This window comes from Pogona vitticeps, chromosome 4 (genome assembly GCF_051106095.1).
Source record: "Pogona vitticeps strain Pit_001003342236 chromosome 4, PviZW2.1, whole genome shotgun sequence".
Classification (NCBI taxonomy): Eukaryota; Metazoa; Chordata; class Lepidosauria; order Squamata; family Agamidae; genus Pogona; species Pogona vitticeps.
In genome coordinates, this window is record NC_135786.1 from 157,883,018 (window position 1) to 157,904,340 (window position 21,323).

Consider the following 21,323-nt stretch of genomic DNA (forward strand, 5'->3'; position numbering starts at 1 on the left):
ATCTGTTGCTGTGCACTAGGTAAAGGTCATTATAAGGATGGAGACACCGCATTTTAACTGGGCAGGCATTAAAGCTCACAGGAGCATCCCCATGAAAAACAGAAAGCTCTTTCTACTTACATAGATTTATATTTTTGCATCTTTCCTCTAGCAGTTACTGCTATGCCCCCAGACATTAGAGAAACAGTGAAGGAGAGGTGAAAGAGAACCTCCATTTTCTGATAACAAGGGTGGGAAACAGAGGCCTCCGGATTTATTTTTATAGCATACAACATTTATCATTGCTAGCTTGCATAGCCAAAGATGAGAGATTATGGCAGCTGCAGTCCAAAAACATCTGAATGACCATAGTTGCCTATCCCTGTTTTACAGGAAGTATATGCTGCAGAGTGATTGTTCAGCAGTGAGGGGCAGGCAACTGCATGTAATTAGATGCATTCTTCTTGATTAGGCTTTCAGCAGCTGAACCTTGATTCAAGGACTTGCACAATGAAGGGAGGGGGGTGTTTGTCAGTTCTAAGGCTGACTGTTCAAAGGATCATCAGGAGAACTCTTGGCTCTAATTCCCCTGGAGTATTTTCTCAGTCTTTGTGGACACTGTTGGGATCCCCCTGCATAGGAAACACTACCATCCGATAAAGGAATTTAATGGAAACAATGGTACCAGTATATTACACACTGGAATTGCCCTACAACTGGTTCCAGCAATGTCGCAGGAGTTGGCAGAACGACACATGCTGCCTTCGGGACTCCAGCTCCGGATTTTGCCTCGAGGTTAACTCCTGAAGCCTTTTCCATGAGTGGATATAGCCACCCGGGCTTCATGCTCTGGAGAGGACACTCCTTGATTCAGAGCATGTTACCATAGTCTCTCAAGACTGAAGGATGCCTATGATGATTGCCCTACAAGTCCTGGTAAGAGAACAGGAAGAAATCTCATCTTTATACAGCAGTGCAAATCCCAAGCACAACAGTGGGGCAACAGGCAGGGCACAGTGTCACCCAGTAGGGTTTTCACAAGCATGGGTCAGCAAAATGTGGAAAATCTGCACTGGGTTCCTCTGTTCTATATAGTACAGAACTGGACTTCCACTGGGGATGGGGCCTTGGGACAGAATTCTGGGAGATGCAGCCAAAACCAGAAGTTTACAGAGCAGCTTTCATTACCTACACATAAGCTCCTGCCATCATTATTCACCTTTCAAAAAGGGAACTTCCCCAGTGCTGCCTCGGAGTAGCAAAGCTGCATGGGTGTCACAAGAATTCATGGGATGCGTAGTTCTTTGAGAGGCACCCTCTCTGCAGTGTAATGGGCAGCAAAGCTACTATATGAATCTTGCAACTCCTCTGGAGCCTTGCCACTCCCAGGCAGCAGCTAGCTGGGGGAATTCTGGGAGTGGCAGTCCAAAAAATCCCAAAGTCTCATCCTTAGCATGCATGAATGCACATTTGTGCAATGGCGGTGTTAGACATGGGTGTGCATGTTTCCCTCTTCTTGCTAGGCAATGGTACATTAAAAACCATGTGTATTTTGTAAACATTTCCCACATTAATTAAAGGACATTTTTCAATGTTACACACTTTAGCCATTTGCAATTTAATATGTGTGCAATTAACTTCTCTATTACATACTAGAAGCCTCAGAAATATGCATATTTTCAATGTCTCTGTCAAGTCTCTGTCCCATAGTCAATTCTTTGACTCACTTTTTAAACAATTAGTAAAACTGAGTTCAAAGGTGATTAAAAAGTGAGCGCCAGTGTGTAGCAGATAGTTAGACTAGGACTGATTTCAAATCCTCACTCAGCCATGCAAACTCACTGAGGCTGGGTGAGAATGGTAAACTACTCCTTGAACATTTCATATACTTTAGAACCTTATTAAGGTTGTTCTGAGTCAAAAGCAACTTCTTGGCATGTAACATCAAGCAGTTATAGGATTGTAGATGGAGATGGGTGAAATCCAAAATATCATGGCATCAATGGCAACTTGGTGAACTTTTGGTGGGGGCTTCATAAACAATTAAAGGGGGAGGGAATGAAAACAAATCTCAAACCCAAAACAGCAATCCTCTACCTATAGATACTGAGGAGTGCAAATTGGATGAGAGGTAACAGTTTGGTTAGCACAGATTAGCAATGTGCCATTCAAGACTGTGACATTTCTACATACTCTGTGTGGCCATATAGTACATGAAGGGATAAATAATTGCCAAGCTATAGCAAATACTGTCCAGCTATAGCAAATACTCCAAACTGTCATTCAAAACTATGACAGTTTTATTTAATTATTCTTTGGATTTTTGCCTGATATATTTTCACTGTTAGGGATGGAAAGAGGTGTTTCTTGGATATTTCCCCCTCATGAGCTGAAATTGCAAGAGTGGTTTGGCATAACATGAGCCTTGACTTGGTAGGGGAAGGGGCACCCTGCATGCTGCTCGGCCTTACCCACTGTCTTGAGCAAGCTGTGCCATTTCCCCAAACCTTTCATGGCCTCCTACAGCTTACATGTTACAGCCTGCGTGATTTAACACAACATGTTTCTCATACTTCGGCACAAACCCCCAAACACTTCAGAACTGCGCTGCAAGACATTTTCCATGACTTCGCATATAAGTTGACAGTTCTTTGGACCTCAGCCATTATGACCTTTAAGGTTATATAATACTTTCCGAGCTGAATGTTTAGGTGTAAGTGCTGAGAAACTCATCCTCTAACACAAGGTTTTTTGAAGAAAATATTCTGAAGTTAGTTATCTGCAAATTCTAAAGAGAGGACAGGTATCTAGAGAGAATTGGGGGTGGGGAAAATTTTGAGGGATGGATACATGGCAGAAAAAAATTATTACCTGATTTCTGTGCTGTTTCAAGTATGGGTTAAAACAGGAATGGCATACAGGGAATTAAGATTGCTATCTAGAAATGAAAAACAATAGACCTGAATTCACGTTGGCACTCCCAAAGAACTCTGGAATTTCCTTTCTAGAAAGGAAATTCCTGAGCCTACTGTCTTGTGACCATCCAGTCTTGGGTGTTTAAGTCTGGCATCAATCTGGTAATTACTAAATAATTATTTGATGGGGCACAACTGAGGGAAGAGTCAAGTTTATTTTTTTTTAACTGTCTTGCACTCTGTTCTGGGCAGACAGTTAGGATATAAATTTAATAAATGAGTATCCCAGTACAGTACTCTCTTCCCAGCATCACACAATAGCAGCACAGTAGACCAGTGGTTCCCAGCCTTGTGTCCCCAGATGTTCTTGGTCTACAACAACCTGAAATTCTGGCCAGCACAGCTAGTGGTGGAGACTTCTGGGAGTTTTAGTCCACAAAAACATGGGGACACAAGTTTGGGAAGGTTGACTGTCAGTTGGTGTCACTCTACTACTCCAGAACTGATTTTGGAGTAGTAGAGTGGCTGCAAAGGAGAGGAGAACAAGAGGAAATTCTACTGTGCAAGGTGACATCCAGTTTCAGATAACACCCTGTGTGTGAATCCAATCTGTTATGTTTTGGAGTAGCAGTCAGTGAAAGAGTAGTTTAGAGGATTTTCACAGAATATTATAGTCCATGGAATATACTTCCCTCTCAACATGCATTAGCCCTGCCAACTCAAATAAAGCGTCCATGTTCCTGGAGGTAAAGAATCATGTCATTCAAAAAGGACCCGACTAGCTGGTCTTGGAAATCAAGAGTTGGACTAAGGTGTCTCTTCACTCTGCTCTTAGCAGAGCTCTTCTTATGTTCACACAGAGATGCAGTGATTTGAAAAAGGAAAGACTGCATCACTCCCACTTCTCTCTCAGACTGTAATAATGCAAAAGCAGCACAGACATGTTTGACGAGTTTGTCAACAACTGGCACAATAATGTAACAAAACATAGACAGAATTAACTGGTGTGATATTCTCTTTTCTGGTTGGGCACAGCCATTTGGAAAAAAACATCTACAACCATCTGCGGCAGAGTAAAGGAGTAAGCTTTTAATGTTCCTTGTCTAAAATGTATCATGAAGGCAATACTCACGCAGTGCATACAGTGAAAGGATTATTCCAGCCAGGCAAAAACCTTCAAAAAACCTGAGTGTGCTGAACATTGTCACATTCACTGAGAGGGCCACAGTCAGTCCAAAGATCAAAATGAACAACACAGAGAACAGCAGCACCGGCCGGCGGCCAACCCTGTAGAAAGCAGAGAGGAAGAAAGCCAAACATGTCTTATTCCAGACTCAACAAAACGGTTTGCATATTTGACATTCCCTGTTACCTTTCAAACAATGTTGACTGTTAACCACAGCAGAGGTTCAAAACCACCAATATACATGCCGCTATGGGGACACAGATGTATGTCTTTTAGGTGAGATGTCAGGTATTCACAACATAAAATGATGAAATTGTTTCTTTATTTCTGTTTTAGCCCTAAAACTAAAGGACAAATACCACTTGTAAATTTTAATTACTTTTGTGTTTTGTAGCTTACCACAACATGGCTATTAATACTCAACAATATCAGCCCAATTGTCAAATATTAATAACAATTGTGTGTTTGAATTTGCTCTCAACGATACTACTGCATTTTTATCTCCATAATGTTTGCATATAGCCTTTTTCCTGAAAATAAGACCTAACCTGAAAATAAGCCCTAATATGATTTTTCAGGATGCTTGTAATATAAGCCCTACCCCCCCCCAAAAAAGGAAAAAAAAATTAAGCCCCAGTAAAGTGAAAACCCACCATCCACTATTGTGCAGCATTGTGCAGCAACCAGAAGAAGATGACATGACTGTAAAATAAAACATTCTCTGAAAATAAGCCCTAATGTGTTTTTGGAGTAAAAATTAATAGAAGACCCTGTCTTATTTTCAGGGAAACACAGTATGATATGTATAATAACAGAAAGCATGTCAAACATACTGATTCTCCTTCCTGAAAATAGTGAAGCTTTCCCCCCCTTCTATCATGGTGGGAGTCAATTTCTTGATGGGTGGGATATTTACTACGAAAGATTGGGAATCACTGTGGCACAGAATCTTATGGAAGCACTGTGGTGAGAGTTTGCTGACTTTTTAAAAGGCATTTAACAGCTTCAGATATATGTGGTGCCTAAACGGTAGAGGGAGAGGCCCAAAGGGAATATTACCAGGGAACGGCATTACACAACTGGGACACCACCAATAAGAAATCATGTGTTGCCACACATCACATCTCAGATGGGAGGGGCACCAAGAACTGGCCCACCTCTGACAATCTTAAAAACCATGCAAGCTCATGTTGCAGGATCTACTCCTTTAGAAACCTGCAAATGGGAGGGATCCAATTGCACTCTCCCACTGGCAGAACTGCTTCTAGCAACAAAATCATCTTGGCCTATGCACGTGCAAAAGCTGCTCCAGAGAGGTGGGGGATCTCTCCACAACAGACTGAGTGTTGGTGGAGAATTTCAGGGAAGAAAGAGAAGGAGGTTGGGAGGAAAGAGATTGATTTTGAGAGTAATGCAGTGGTTCCCAAGCTTGGGTTGCAATTCCCAGAAAGCCCAACCAGCACAACCAGTGATGAAGGCTTCTTGGAATACAGTCCAGGAACACTTGGGTTACCCAAGGCTGGGAAGCACTGCTCTAACGCAACACTGGATTCTACCCTTTAGTTCTGAGGAGAACAGGGTTTTACTCATTTGTCCCCAGTAAAGAGCGAGATACCAGCTTCTCATGAAGCCTGCTTTTTAAGATGAGGTGCAATAAACTTCCTCAGTGTATGGAAGAGTTTGGCACACACAAAATAATTCCCTAGGTTTAATAGGATGGGAATATGCATAGCTGAAAAGCAGTGGCCATTGTCCAATTGTGCACAGGTTATGAAATAAAGGATGCATCTGGTTGTGCAATCGATCATGTAAGGGAAAGCACACCACAGGGGGAAAAACTACTATGTGATTGCTCCTGTGTGTATGGATTTCTGCAAAGATATCCTGACCTTACTTTATTATATTTGGTCATATTCTAAGGACTCTAGTTGGCTTATAATTATTTCACCAATATGCCAATGAAAAGGCTGCATAGATGAAAACTGTTTGAAAATTAAGTACCTACCCTTGATTTATTATTTGTTTTCTTATTATCTTCTTTCTCCCATAATGCATATAGTGAAATAAAAAAGGATTACTCTGAACAGCCCACAGATTGCCTCGTTCATTCTTTTTAACCTGCCACCTCCGCTAATATGCTCTCCAAATCTATGCTTTTATTTCGCCTTCGTTCTCCATTTTCCCCTCCGCCAATTCTCTGACCACAAACAAAAGGACAAGATGTAAAGGGAATTACAAAGAAGTCAGGTCCCATGAGCTACATATACACTTAGGCACACCCAAGTAATTATTATCTGGCTCTTAAATAGCCTGCTGTGCGAGGAGGCCACCTCCAGCTGGCCAAGCAGAAGGCAGGTGGGGATAGCGTTTATAACAGCTGCGCCACAGACTGGAGCCATTATCTTGGTAAGATCAAAGCCCTACCATTTAATCTAGTCTCAAGTACCTAACGTGTTTAATAAACCACAGTTTCCATCGCCACTGGTTACCAAGCAACAGGAAGATGCTCCTATCAGGACTCTGTGATTTCGCTCTCCGTAATTCATTCTGCTTAAATGTAATCAAAATCACAGAAACAGATTTATTTTTCTACACGTTTACGAAGATTAAATATATATATAATCCTTGTAAACAACGTTTTGGATGGTGCTAACCGGTGGCAAAGATTAGAACTGTGCAACCTGGCTGCCTTTTATTCTCCACAGAAGCAGACCTATAGAGAAGATATTTTTCAGTACCACCAAATTGCAACCCTCCCCCAACGCACAAACCCACTAGCAAGATTCAAACTACCGTATTTTTCGCTCCATAAGACACACCTTTCCATAAGACGCACCAATTTTTTAGGAGAAGAAAACAGGAAAATATAATCTGTTTTCTTCGCTCCATAAGACGCACAGACTTTCCACCCCCCTGTTTTGTGGGGGAAAAGTGCGTCTTATGGTGCAAAAAATACGGTATATCTGAGACATTTTTTTTAACCATCAGAGACTGATCGTTATTCATGTTACAGATTATGAAACATGGCCAGTTAGATATATCAATGTTCTTAAACACATTTCTGCACATGTATGTATGTATGTATGTATGTATGTATGTATGTATGTATGTATGTATGTATGTATGTATGTATGTATGTATGTATGTATGTATGTATGTATGTATGTATGTATGTATGTATGTATGTATGTATGTATGTATGTATGTATGTATGTATGTATGTTTTTATTTATTTAATAGATTTATATACTGCCCATCTAGAACGTGTCTACTCTGGGTGGTTTACATATAATATAAAAATAAACTAAGATAAAATCCAGATTACTCCAAGATGGGAAAGGAAAAAAGAAAGGGGGGGGGGAGAAAAGAAAAGAAGAAGAGAGAAAAGAAAAAGAAGAAAAGGGGAAATAGGCTAGGTAATGGCCGTAGGAAAGGCCTGCCTGTATAGCCATATCTTTTGCTGAATCAGAAGATGTGTGTCACAATGAGCTTTAAACAGAAGATAATGGCTGCACTGTTTTTCAAAAGCCAGTACATGTGAATGAGGATCTCTGTAAGCATTTTGAATAATTAACCAACTAAAATTGGATGGGAATACAAGAAAGAAATTTCTGGAGCTGTGTGCAAAGATTCAGTTATTTTTTAAAAAAATTATTATTGTACAAAACAAAATCTTTCTTCATCACTGTTCAGATTTGTCAACAGTTTGTACGTCAACCTAGTCTTTTCTTATTAGTGAGGGACTCCGTGACTGGGATGGAATAAATCTTTATATGCCTATAATGGAATTATTTAAGTAACATACTTGAATTCCTCCTAACCTCCTCTTTTTAATGTTACACACTAGAAGAAAGCCCGGTGGCTTTTTCTACCTCCATTCTGAAGCTCCTATCAGGTTTACAATATTGCACTGTTGGCCAGCCTTAGCGCAAGTACATCAACCTAAGCCATCCATGCCATCGCAAACACTTTCTTTAAAAATTCAGAATTATTTTATTTTGCACATTATCATCTGTCAGTGCTTCTGTAATGTATGAAAGTGTCATTTCTCCACAGAAGAAGTCACTTAGTAAAAGTGATAAAGGAGAACTTTTAAGTTGAAAGCAATCTCGCAACAGTTTTAAGCAGACTTACTATTAGCCATTTGAGACGGCTGAATTCCTACTTACCAGTCAGCTATACATCCTGTTATTAAGTAGCCAAAGATTAATCCCACAAGCAGAGAAAATTTTGCAATGTGGACTTTCCAAGCAGAATCACAGACAAGATCCCACTAGAAAAAAAAGGAAGAGAACACATTTTAGAAAAGTGCACCATTATTCAGAAAATGGCTGGAACAGAATTCAAGACAAGGAACTTATGACCCTTTGGACACTAGCCTCCAGTTCTCATCATCCTCCACCATTCGTTATGCTGACGAGGGTCAGTGCTGGATTTATGCACAAGCTAGGTAAGCTACAGTTTCTAGCCCCACTCAATGAGGAGCCTCTAAAACACATAAACACCCAACTACCCCATGCATCACTGTTAGAATAATTGTAATATAATGAATGTTAGATGCCCTATATTGAGTCAGATCATTGGTCCACCTAGTCCAGAAATATCAATTCTGATTGGCAAAGTCTTTCCAAGATTACAGACAGGATTCTTTCCTTGTCTGACCTAGTATTTCTGATGGTTTTCCATCCACATACCAACCAGGCCCAACCCTACTTAGCTTCTGAAATCAGGCAACATAAGGCAGGTTCAGGGTGATATCACAGTATTATTACTATGGGGTCTCTTAAATTTGACATAGTTCAGGACTTCAGCTCATTTAATTCAGCCTTGGCAAGCATTAATAAACATTGCAGACCAATATCATCTGGAAAGCCAGGCACTTCCCATACCAGACATTCTGCAGCATACTTGACCTATCATAGCTGAAGCTCTTTGTGGCTTTACTGTACCACACTGATGATTAATGAGTGCCAAGTGTTTACATTTTCCCCAACCCCATCCTGTAAGTTTATAAGAACACAGAGGTAGCCTGGCTACTGAAGCCATGAATCTCCTACATCTTATTGCTGAAGCTCAATAATGATGGTCACCCACTCCTGCTTGCCCTTCAGCATCTACCATTTTGAGATACACTTCCTCTGCTCATGGATGGGCCACTTATATGCCCAGAACATATGGCCATCCAGTATATTTATGTCTTAGGAGGTTGTCTAACCATGACCACCACAACTCCTTGTACAAAGTGGTCACCATCGTAACACATTGCACCTATTATTAGGGATAGAAAAAGAATTTTGGATTCATCAGGACTGATTTTGCTTTGTTTGTTTTACAAATCTGTCAGATTCATGGACTGTGATATTAACAAAAGAGCCCGTGTATCCATCAGTTTAGCATCCTCAGGAGGAAACAAAATAATCAGAGTATTTTCCCTCTACATCACACAAAAGAAAATTTACACAAATATTTTTAAACAATGAGAAAATGCACAGAAAATGCATACATTAAGAAAAATACATTTCAAATTGTTACATTAGTAACATGAGCACTAAAATATGCATGAAACTCCCACATGGGAACGTCCTTCCACAAGGAAATTACCATAAGAAGTCTCACACCTGATAACAGAAGATCAACAGGTTAAGAATACTGCTGGATTCTGAGAAATACAACAAAAACAGAACCAACAGATTTTCAGATTCCAGGAACTAGTTCTACATTATGTGAAAATTATCCCCTTTTCCATGTCCTCATCATGAGGCCTCGAATGTTCATGATCAATACCAACCATCTTTATTGGTTACCCACTTTTAATACCACAAAAGAAAAATATATATCTCTACCCATTCTCTTCAGTGCTATCTGTTTAGAAAATATTTATGTCTGTAATAACTATCATACCTGTCTAGGACTGCCTGGTCAACAGCAAATACCAGGGTCCGGGCCTTGTGAAAGCACAGAGATGGGGACTGCGTAATAAAGGATCATAAGTTGCAAAGCTGAGGCTCCACTCTCTGTGGCTCCAAGTGGACATACCCACCAGCTCTTTCTCCAGTGCCCTCCCTTCCTCTAGGCTTTATAAGACACAATGCACAGGCACAACCCACACAGAAACGTCTTCATGCTGAGCCAATAAACCCTGATACCGGCTGGAAATGAGCAGAGAGACATGTCCATCCCACAAAAAACAAACTTCTCCTTCCTCCAGCTTTACTTGTGCTGAGACTTATCTCCCTTCCTGGATAAGCACAGCACGTCCCTGAGACTCCTGCCAGCACACCTAGACCTGGCAACCCTGTGCCTGTCCCCTTCCCCCCCCCCCAAAAAAAACCACCTTATGCATCTGTTAGCTTTTTTTTTTTCATTTGATCCTTTCAGCTACCCTTTAATAATACATATAATTCAGAGGCAGCTTTCTGGCAGTTTCAAAGTGACATGAGCGCTTAAGTTGCAGATAAATATCTAAAACTCTTAAATATCTGTATAATATCTGCATACTATTTCTGTACCACTGCTGTATCATCATTTCTGTGGGGCAAACATTTGAAATGAAGGCCCGGCTAGGCCATATGCAATCCTCCATTTAGAGATGTTAAGATGTACTTTCAGCCTTTAGACAGATTGTACATACACACAATCACAAGCTGGCCCCATAAAATGCCATCTGTGGTCGTCCCCAATGACTCCTGTTCATCTCGTAGTTAACAAGAAGAATCCCACCCTAACATTTTGACTAGGGCTGTTGACGACTTAAGGCTTTCTACAGCTAATCGAATATCCACAATCTTGAGAGGATATATCTTAGACTAAATGTTTAGCACCTGACTAATAAATCTAACACTGCATTCAAGCAAATTATTTGGATCAATATTGCTATTCCTGAATTTAAAAATCAAACACATATAACAAATGAGCTGATTGGTAAACAAGCCTGATTAGTCACGCAATATCTTCAAGAGAGGCTGTGTTGACTGTAAGACAAAAGTCCACAATCCATGTTGTGGTGTCACACAAAAAGGCACACAATCCTCTGTGCAGGCTTTTGCAGTAAAAAAAAAAATCTCAGCAGTCTGGACGTTACCTGAAAGGGAGTGGGAGGAGCCCACAACCCTAGAACCATGTAATATGTATGTTGTCAAAAGATATAAAGAAGATAATGCAAAGATTGTAATAGGACATAACAGAGATTAAATTTCATCCTGAAAACCCCTAAGAAAAGCCACAGAAAGGCATAAACAATATACTTTGTATGTGCATATTTGAGATTTGGACTACAACTCTCAGAATTGCCCAGGGATCAAGGCTGCCTGCAAGAATTCTGTTAGTTGTAGTCTAAACAAACACACAGAGCCTTACCAACTCACCTGAGGGGAGTGCTTTGAATTCCCATTTTGAAACAAGTCCCTGGGTTTTCAAGATGGTGTTGTGATTTCATAGTCCTTAAGCTTCCCCCATACTTTAGATAAAGGTAAAGGTTCCCCTTGACATTTAATCCAGTTGTGTCTGACTCTAGGGAGCAGTGCTCATTCCTGTTTCCAAGCTGTAGGGCCAGCGTGGTCACGTGGCCAGCGTGACTAGATACAGAATGCCGTTACCTTCCCACCATGGTGGTACCTATTTATCTACTCACATTTTTACATGCTTTCGAACAGCTAGGTTAGCAGGAGCTGGAACAAGCAACGGGAGCTCACTCCGTTGCGTGGATTCAATCTTACTACGGCTGGTCTTCTGACTTTGCAGCACAGAGGCTTCTGCGGTTTAACCTGCAGTGCCACCACGTCCCTAATACTTTAGGCAACCTCATATTCCATGAAGAGATTTCTTGTCTCATAAGTATGCACAGAGAATGTTCTGTCTGTTTAGTTGGTCTAATAAAAGTATCAGCCGGCTGGACTGCTCAGCACGTTTGGTATCCGGCTGCAGATCCAGAGGTTGGGGACTTCGATTCCCCACTGTGCATCCCAGAACGGTCAACCTGTCTGTCCTTGGGCAAGCTGCACAGTCCGAGGGTGCCCCCAGAAGAAGGGAATGGTAAACCAGTCTTTACCCTACAAAACCCTGAAAAGGGTCACCATAAGTCAGAAGTGATTTGACGGCACACAATTACGAATTAGTACAGGTTCATAAACAACACAGAGTTCATACACAACTCACAACATAGAGTTTAAGCCTACCAAGAAATTTACACCTGTACAGCAAACCTGGGTGACCTTTCCCTTCCCATGGTACTGGATTTCTAAAGCAACTGGAGACCTACTAGTGCAGCACACTCCTGTTTTAAAGTGAAATACAGTCACTCAGCTGGACTGCTGAAAATACTCAAATATACATGAGAAAAAGATGTGGTGGGATATCCATGGCACAACTGATCAAATGGTATGTTATTCTACTTCATGGCACCCTAAATGCATTCATATACTTTGGGGTGCTAAGCAGGGTCAGAACTGATTGGGACCTCCAGGTATTTCAGAAAAGAATCTTGCCATGAACCCCGCTGCTGGTTACAGCTAGCAATCATGAGCTAAGAAGACCAGTGGATTCAGTAAAAGGTTCCTGCGTGGTTACGTACTCCTCCAACAGAATCTTCATTCCTCCTGAGTGAAAATGGACAAAAATCATATGGAAGATTAATTGAACAAATCCTGCACAATAGCATTACCTACTTGGTAGTCAACTACAGCTCTTTATCATAGACCTGATAATTGCAAAAATATTCAGTTTAAAAGCACATTTTGTGTCCAGCTGCATGTGGAGGAGAGGGTGTCTGGAACCATTCTATAAAATATTTTCATCAGAATATCACAGAATCTGAGAGAGCTCTTTGAACATTTAGTGTGGTTTTTTTTTTAAAAAAAAAAATCAAAACCCAGTGAAAATTCTGCTCCGTTATCCAAGCCTGCTCACCAAGCTGTTTCAAGGCCTATTGTGAGAGAGGAAACGAGCAGAACAGAACACAGTCTCAGGGTGCCTGTCCCGTTGCTGCCTTCAACCAGTTGAGCTAACATTTCCCAGGCAGACACGCTAGCCAGCAGGCGTGCAGAAACCATAGCTGCTGCATCACAAGGCATGGCGGTTAAACCACACTGACAGAATTCCTCCAGATTTTCTCCACAAAAACTCTTTTGATGGCAAACACAATCTGACCACAAGGTTCAGAACATGGACGTTTGTGAATGGCATGAGATTTTGCTTTCTACATTCACAAGCTTAGAAGGAGGGTGGGGGGAAGCGGGATGTCATGTGAATTGGAATTTCCCTTTTGCCAATTTGCTGACATATTCCTCTGGGTTATATTAAGACACTTTTCTACTGTAGCATTTACACTTAAACTGTGTAATCACCATGCAATTAACTAGGCAGCAGACATACAAGAGGCATGTATCTATAGTGCAGATGTTCAGTACCACACTAATCCATCTTAAGAAATTCTGGGATTCGTAGTTTGGAGGAAGATAGGATCTTCTGCTTGAGAGAGCCCTAATGCTTCTTCAGCAGAAGAAGTCCTGTGACCGTGCTCGCTAAGGGGTTCTGGGAGTTGCAGTCCCCTTAAGTAACTTTTCCAAGCTTTGGCACTGGGACCCTGAAGATCTTCTTGCAATCTTGAGGGACACAAGGACTCATATAGAGATCAGCATTCACTGCATGACTGACAACTCAATCAAAATGCTTGCTCTGCTAGGTCATCAGTGCCTCTGATGGGATATGCTGCCTATAGAGATGTCAGCACAACACTGCAAACATGATATTGTATTCATATCAGCACCCAAGGCAAGTGTACTAGTGCTGAATGAAGATTTCAAAAGTCAGCAAGCTATGTTCTTTAATAATGGCAACACATGGCAATATCTCCCTTCCTGAGCAGAAGATAACTTCCAGTTTTAAAGCCCTAAACTACAACTCTGAAATACTGGCTCTTTGCACTTGCATTTGTTTAAATGTGTTTTTCTCTGTACCACTAATGGTTGAAATAAGCCATCCAAGACTCAAAAGGCTTAATCGAAGAAAAACACTTTTATAAGGCAGCTTGAAAAGGTTGTGGTCTGATTAAAATAAGCCTTGCAGAACCTGAACTGGGTTGTCAATACAGAAGTACTTATAAGATCTCGGGGTGGTGAAGATAAAGCCTGCTAGCTCCAAGTTGCTAGGCAGCTGCTTAAAATCCAGACCTTTAAAGCAGACCTTTAAACCATCCTAGGCCCATTTAACATAGTAATTATGTGCAAAAGATTCTACAGATCAAAAAGCCAAAACACACAAAAAAGGTGCCTATAGCAGCCGCTTGGTGTGATCACTGCTATAGCTGTCAGTGGCTTCATGCTCTTTTTCAAAAAGGGGAGAATCGCTACCACTTTCTAAAGTCCAGCAGTATCTTGATTCTTCCACAGCAGACTTACTTCTGACATTTGCTGTTTTTCTGCTTCTTCTGAGTCATAACTGGGTATAGATTTACCTACTGGCCCCTAAACGCATTGAAAACAAGTACCGTAGCTATTTTCTTCCAGAGCTACTAGGATCAAAACCACATCCATTCTGCCCGCATATGCACCTTCTCAGTTCCCCTGACATTACTTTGGCCAAGGAAACATATCCGCCAGTGGTTATGGGGAAGTCTCAATGAGCTGTTATGTTAACTATTTTCCACTGTAATTGCTCTGTTAAATTGATGCTCATGCTACAATTACATTAGCATGTATGCTCACATATGCATCTCTTTCAGAAGAATGTTGTTGCCACCTAGATTTCCACTGGGACAAGAAGCATGGAGGAAATGCTGCATTGTTTGAAATGCATTTAACACAAAACTATCAAATCAATCTTTTATTGATTTGATAGTTTTGTGTTAATTGCATTTCAGTCTTTACATTTTTAATCTTGGGGTTTGAATTTCATTTACACTTGCGCTCCAAAACATTTTTTCCAGTGTTCTCTTTTAAGAGAGGAAAAATATAGGGGTGGGGGCAAAATCATACTGTGAATTCCATCTCTATTATATTAAGAGTGTGTTTAAGCTACACAATTTGGTATCATTTGAACTGCCATGGCTCCGTTTTATGGAAACCTGAGATCAGTAATTTGTTGAGGCAATTACTGCTAGAGAACTACAATTCAAGGAAGTACACTAGAGTTCATCTTCACCAACTACCTCCCCAAACTACAGATCTTACGGTTGCCTAGGACGAAGGCATTGCCACTGAAGGGCTATCAAACTGCTATAAATAAGTAGCATAGAGACACTTAGTTTTCAGAATGATTTAGTATTACTTACTTCCTTGCTTGAAGAAATCTACTGTATTCGAAGAGCAGAAGTCCTGTCCACTTTTGCAATTCACCAACTAACTGGCACCAAAACATGGAGATGGACGAGTGCATCCTATTCCACATCATCCCTGTTGTTCTTTTCATACAGATTCAGACTCCTCTGCTTGCCCAGATTCACCTCAAGGTTTCTGCCACACTCTCACTCAAACATCATTGTTGCTATTGTTCCTATTTTTTTTACTGAATTAACACTTCTCACCCCTGAAAAAAAAGCATTGACCTCTCATGAACTGAAAGGAAGGCCAAAAAGAAAGAAGAGTGGACTTCTAAGCACCAACCATCCCAACATACAAAATCTTCTACACTGACTTGCATCTGCTAAGCGGTGCACCCTCAGTTTCCTGGAATACCCAAACCACTCCACCAACCAGTGCTAAGCCTGTCAGCCAAACAAGGACTGTGAATATAAAGACCATAGAGAAGAGATATAAAAGCAAGGAGCTTGGATCTAAGAAAATATAGCTAATCTAATGGCCAAAGCCATCCAAATTCCCAGCAGACCACCAAGAAAACAAACAAGAAAGAACTGATAACTGATTTTCTCACGAATCCAACCCCAGGTCAAAGTCTCTCCCCCCCCCCCCCCAAGAAGGCTCTTGAAAACCTCCAAGCCAAATCCTAGTGGCATGTAGGGTGGGTTGAGGGGAGAGAACAACATACAGAGCATGACATTCCCCCAGTTTTTGCACCCTTTCATGCAAACCATAGTCCCAAATTTCCAGCCTACAACTAATCCTATAATGAAGGCTCTGACTTCCACTGTCAAAACAAGTGTGAAATACCCTGATACACTGTCTTGAAAAGAGCCAGTTACCATTCTCACTGCTACGTGGTTGCTTATTTCCCTTAAGGCTATTCTACTGAATAATTTGAAACGTAAAGCTATGCAGCAGGGTGCTCCTTCTCCTCCTGCGTTTTTATAAACATGAAAAAATTATGACCAGGCGCTGTTTCGTGCCCCATCGTTTCAAATCATGCACTACTACCTACTCAAGATATAGGTGAATAGTCCCATTTCAATTAAAAGATCCCTACATTTCTGTTGTGTCCAGAGGATCCCTAAATGAAACAAAGCTTGATGTTGTAACATGTTGTCAAACTGATTCCAACTTATGGAGACCTTATAAATTAATGACCTACAAAAGCAACTCTTACTAGTAGTCTTGCTCAGGTCCTGTTAACTAAAGGCTGTGGTTGTTGTGCGTTTTTCGGGCTCTTTGGCCGTGTTCTGGAGGTTGTTATTCCTAATGTTTCGCCAAAGGCTGTGGCTTCCTTTGTTCCTTCCATCTTTCCTGGCATTATTGTCGTTTCCAGTTAAATTTTACCTTCTCATGATGAGTCCAAGATACTATAGCCTTAGTTCAGTCATTTTAGCTTCTACTGATAATTCAGGCTTGTTTGGATCCAGCATTAGTTTATTTGTCTTTGTGACTGTCCATAGCAGTCATAAAGCTCTCCTCCAATACCATATTTTAAATAAGCCAAGCTTTTTTCCTATCACCTTTCTTCACTGACTACCTTCCACATCTGTTCACAGCAATTAGGAATATCATAGTACTGTACAGTATATAGATTCTATTGGTCTTGATCTCCAGAAGCACATATTTACACATGAGGATTTTTTGTAGTCCCTTTATATGTATCTGCCTTCCAAGTCTCCATTTCTTCTGACTCCTTGGCCACAGATTCCATTTGGACTGATAATTGAATCAAGATATAGAATAGTTTTAATAATTTTGGTTTCTTTGTATTCAACAATAAAGTTAAATAATCTTACTGTAGTCATGATTTTGTTTCTTTAATGTTCAATGGCAACCTAGCCTTTTTATTTCCTTTTTAACTTTCATCAGTAGTTATTTCAAGATATTGGAATTTTCTGTCAGTAATATGGTGCCATCTACATATCTTAGATTACTGAAGTTTCTTCCACTGATTTTCACCTCTCTTTCTGTGATTGGGTCCTTTCTCTGTGGGGGACGGACCAAGGGATTCGGCGGGAATAACTGCAGGAGTCGATGTAACGGTCAAAAACGGGTTTGTTTTATTGGCTTTCTCATCAAGCAACTCAGGACCAAACGGGTCCGGCAACTCTTCATTTGTTAACAAATTATATTTCTTGGGCTTTACCCCAGGCATTACATCTTTGGTTTTCACTATTTCTTCCCCCCAAAACGAGCGATTGCGTTCTGACTCGCGGCCGACGCAGTCAGAACTGAGCAGGAAGTCCTGCAGCAAGGATGGACCACTACAGATCCCTCCAGCCTGGGTAGGAAAGGGCTGGCTCCACCAAGGGTTTCTCTGTCCATCATTGGGCGAGAAGCCGAACCCACTCCCGGTCTCCATCCCCTTGAGAACTCACAGGCTTCAACTTTGTTCAGTTCTTTCGGTAGAGGCAACAGACCATCTTCCTTCATTAGGTTCGGGAAATTCTTTACTAGTGTCGCAATCTTCTCTCTCTCTACTCCTGTCTCCCTTGTCTGCGTACTCTTCTCTTCCTTTCCCCCTTCTAACTCTTTCTCTCCCCTCTCTTCCTTTATAACCTCGTCCCATCTCCAGTCTCCTGACTCCTCCCCCCAGTCTTTTGTCCTCTCCGCTAGAAACACCTCTATCGCTCTATTAGTACCCCCCTCTTCATCGTCCAGTTTGATTAATTCACCCACAGCGCATCCCTCACTTTCTTCTTCTTTAGATGTCCGTGAGGACGGCTCACTTTCCTTCCTTTGCTCACACGTTCATTTGAATCTAATGTAGATTTTAATATTATATTTTCTGCTTATAGTCTGAACTATTAGGAAGACACCTTTGTCTGATACAGTGGGGTCTTGACTTGAGAACTTAATCCGTATTGGAAGGCAGTTCTCAAGTCAAAATGTTCTCAAGTCAAATCTGCATTTCCCATAGGAATGCATTGAAAACCATTTGATCCGTATCTGCTCTTTTCCATCCATAGAAACTAATGGGAAGCTGCTATTCTGCCTTCGACCACTAGAGGGGGATATTTTGTTTCTTTTTTTCTTAGGTCAAGAAAGGTTCAGGGAAGGCAGGGAAAATACAGTCCACGCAGTACAGTACCAGGCAGTCTGAAGACTGTCTCCCAATCCACTCTCTAAACGCTGGGAGGAGTGAGGAAGCAGACAGGCACCCTTTTCACTGGCCAATAGTTAACTAAAAGTTCAAATTTTGCACTTTCCCTGCCTCCCACGTGGTTTTTTTTCAGTTCTTAAGTCAAATCTAAGTACTTAAGTCAAGTCAATATTTTCCTATGAGAGTGGTTCTTAAGTCAAAATGTTCTTAACTCGAGCCGTTCTTAAGTCAAGACCCCACTGTACCTTTTGTGGTGGAGAACAATTCTGTTTTTCCACATTCCATCCTAACAGTAGCTCTTTATGCAGAGTATAGGTGATGTATCACGACAATTAAATGTTGTGGCAATGGTCTGTAGCTTTTCATGATCCAGATAGTCAAAGTTCTAAAACCCCCAAACTGATTTTATTCTCAAAAAGTGCTGGGCTGTGTTGCCAAGATAGTCCAATTCCCAAAAGAATGGCTGTTAGTGCCCATGGATAAAGCAAATCAGTTAAGCATAAGCAATTCATCACTTTAAATTTCAGGGGGCAGACAGAAGCAGACCAGCACTACAATCCAGGTCATAATCCATTCTCAGGAGTCCAGGCAAGGCAAAGTCTGGCACAAGCAAGAAGTTGCTAATGAGCTGCTCTCTCACAAACTAAGTGACAGTGCTCAAAGAATTTAGTTCTCAGCATGCCTCTCCTAGGTGTCCGGTTGTTTCTAATCATTTCAGAAAGAATCCATTAATGCTGCTGCCCATTAGCTGATCTTCCAGCATTTCTCCCTCTGCCCCACTGCAACTATCACCTCTCTTCTGCTGATGTGACCATTAATTCATGAAGAAGGCGGATGCATCTTAATCTGTTTCACAGGTTCGACCTGCCTGATCCTGCAAAAACTTGTAAAACCTCTTGATAGCATTGCTGTCAGCTCCAACCCCCCTCCTTCCCATGCTAAGGTGTGCATCCATCTAACTGTATTTGCTTGTATCCTCCAAGGCTCGCTTGACTGCCTAAGAGGAGGAGGGAAACAGTTTTTATTAAGCACATAAAGGTCTCTTCGGCTCCATTTTGAACCCCCAAGTTTCTTTTGGAGTACCTAGCAATGGCTTATAGAGGCGGCTGCTAGGTCTGATCTACCCCTAAGGAGAATCATAGAACTGAAATGTATCTCATGGTCATCTACCATAGCCTCAAATTCATACAGGAAATCCATCACCACAGCATCCCTGATAGATGCCCACCCAGCCTATACAGTATTTATAAAATTCCAATGAAGAAGAGAAGGCCATCTTCCAAGGCAGTCAAAATTGGCTTTCAGAATCTATATGATAGAGAGTAGCATCTCCTTGCTCCTGAGCTACAAAGAACAGAGCATTGCACAACTAAAGCCAGTCACAAACCACAAACACACAAGGAGTCAGCTTACACAGAGGAGTTTGTTTGGGAAGCAAGCGTGGGGAATCAGCTGTAACAGAATCTGATTATCATCAATGTGCTTGATTCTTAAGAAAATATTAATTGAAGCATGATTCTGTTGCAATCAGGTTACATATTAAAATCCAGGGAGAAGAATGTAAAAAGGCAGGGATTCCATGAAGGTACGAGAGCTGAGGGTGACTGGCTAGCTCAGTTATCTGGCTGTGGAGCCAGAAGTTGGGAGTTTGATTCCCCACTGTGCCTCTCGTGAGTAGAGGCAGCCAGCGTGGCTTTGGGGAAACTGCACAGTCCCAGGGCACTCCCAGAAGAAGGGAACGGTAAACGACTTCTGAGTATTCTATACCTGGAAAACCCTGAAAAGGATAATCTTAAATCACAATTGACTTGATGGCACCTGATGATGTTGATGAAGATGAAGATGACGACAAACAGAATTGAATTCTTTCCATCTCCTATGCACACACAACCAATAATTAAAACTAGCATATTTCAAAACTCTAAACATGGGCTTTCATATGACATAGTTACTGTTACATACAGCACTGATGTTACCTGTCTGTCATGGGTTTGGAGGGAAAGTTCCATCCTATGGGGAGTGGAAGGCGGGACATCAGGAGGAGGGGCTGTACTGTATAAATATGTGAAGCGTGTGTGGAGAGTTTAGGAGACGCTGAGAGACACTGGGGTGTGACGAAGCAGCAGCTGGGAAGAAGAAGCTGTTGTGGGAGTCTGTGTGTCAGACAGGGTACTTCTGTGTGTCAGAGTACCAACCTGATAGGTTCAGGTGTCTGTTGGTTAGCCAGAACTGATAGGTTCAGGGTCTGTGCTTCAAGTTAAGGGTTCTGGGTGAACCAAACTGTATGCTTGTATGAGTGAGAATAAGCCACGTTACTTTATCCTATTCACCTGATTGTTTTATTTACCCTGTGTGTATTTAAAATAAACCTTATTCTTTTTATTGTTTAAAAATCCATCCCTGGTCTGTGTGACTTCTTAAAGGGAATGGTTGGTGGCAGCTTAATGAAAGTGTGGCAGATCCCAGTAGGTCTGGGTTTGTCACATTGATTGGTGGCAGCGGTGGGATACGACTGGTCCAGTTGTCCAGCGGTCCAGCAAAGCCTTGGCAAGTGTGCCCAGAGCAAGGGGGGTCTAGTCAGGGACAGTCTGAGGCGCGTAGGTAATCTTCTAGGTGTACCTCACGGGGAGGTGCGCTAGTAGAAGAACGTGCCAACTGGGGAGACTTAGATTAAGGTGCTCTGAGGCAGCCTAGTTTTGGCGGGAAAAAGCTGAGGCAAAACTGCGTAGTAACAGCGAGCTAGCTTGCCAGCTGAGAGGCCCAGCAGAGGGGGGTAGGCTCTGACTCGATACTGTTGCAATTTAAGTGCTGAGGAACAGCAGCAATCTCTAGGGAGAGCT

General features: G+C 41.6%; 1 protein-coding gene across 2 annotated transcripts in view; it reads right to left on the reverse strand.

Moving 5' to 3' along the window:
- Positions 1–21,323, reverse strand: part of SLC22A23 (solute carrier family 22 member 23) — a 117,776-nt gene that overhangs the window by 67,858 nt on the left and 28,595 nt on the right. For both annotated transcript variants that reach the window (XM_020789843.3, XM_072998571.2), the window contains exons 2-3: positions 8,250–8,353; positions 4,027–4,181 (exon numbers count right to left, since the gene is read on the reverse strand). In XM_020789843.3, coding sequence (XP_020645502.3) covers positions 4,027–4,181; positions 8,250–8,353 — 259 coding nt within the window. The remainder of the gene's footprint in view (positions 1–4,026; positions 4,182–8,249; positions 8,354–21,323) is intronic.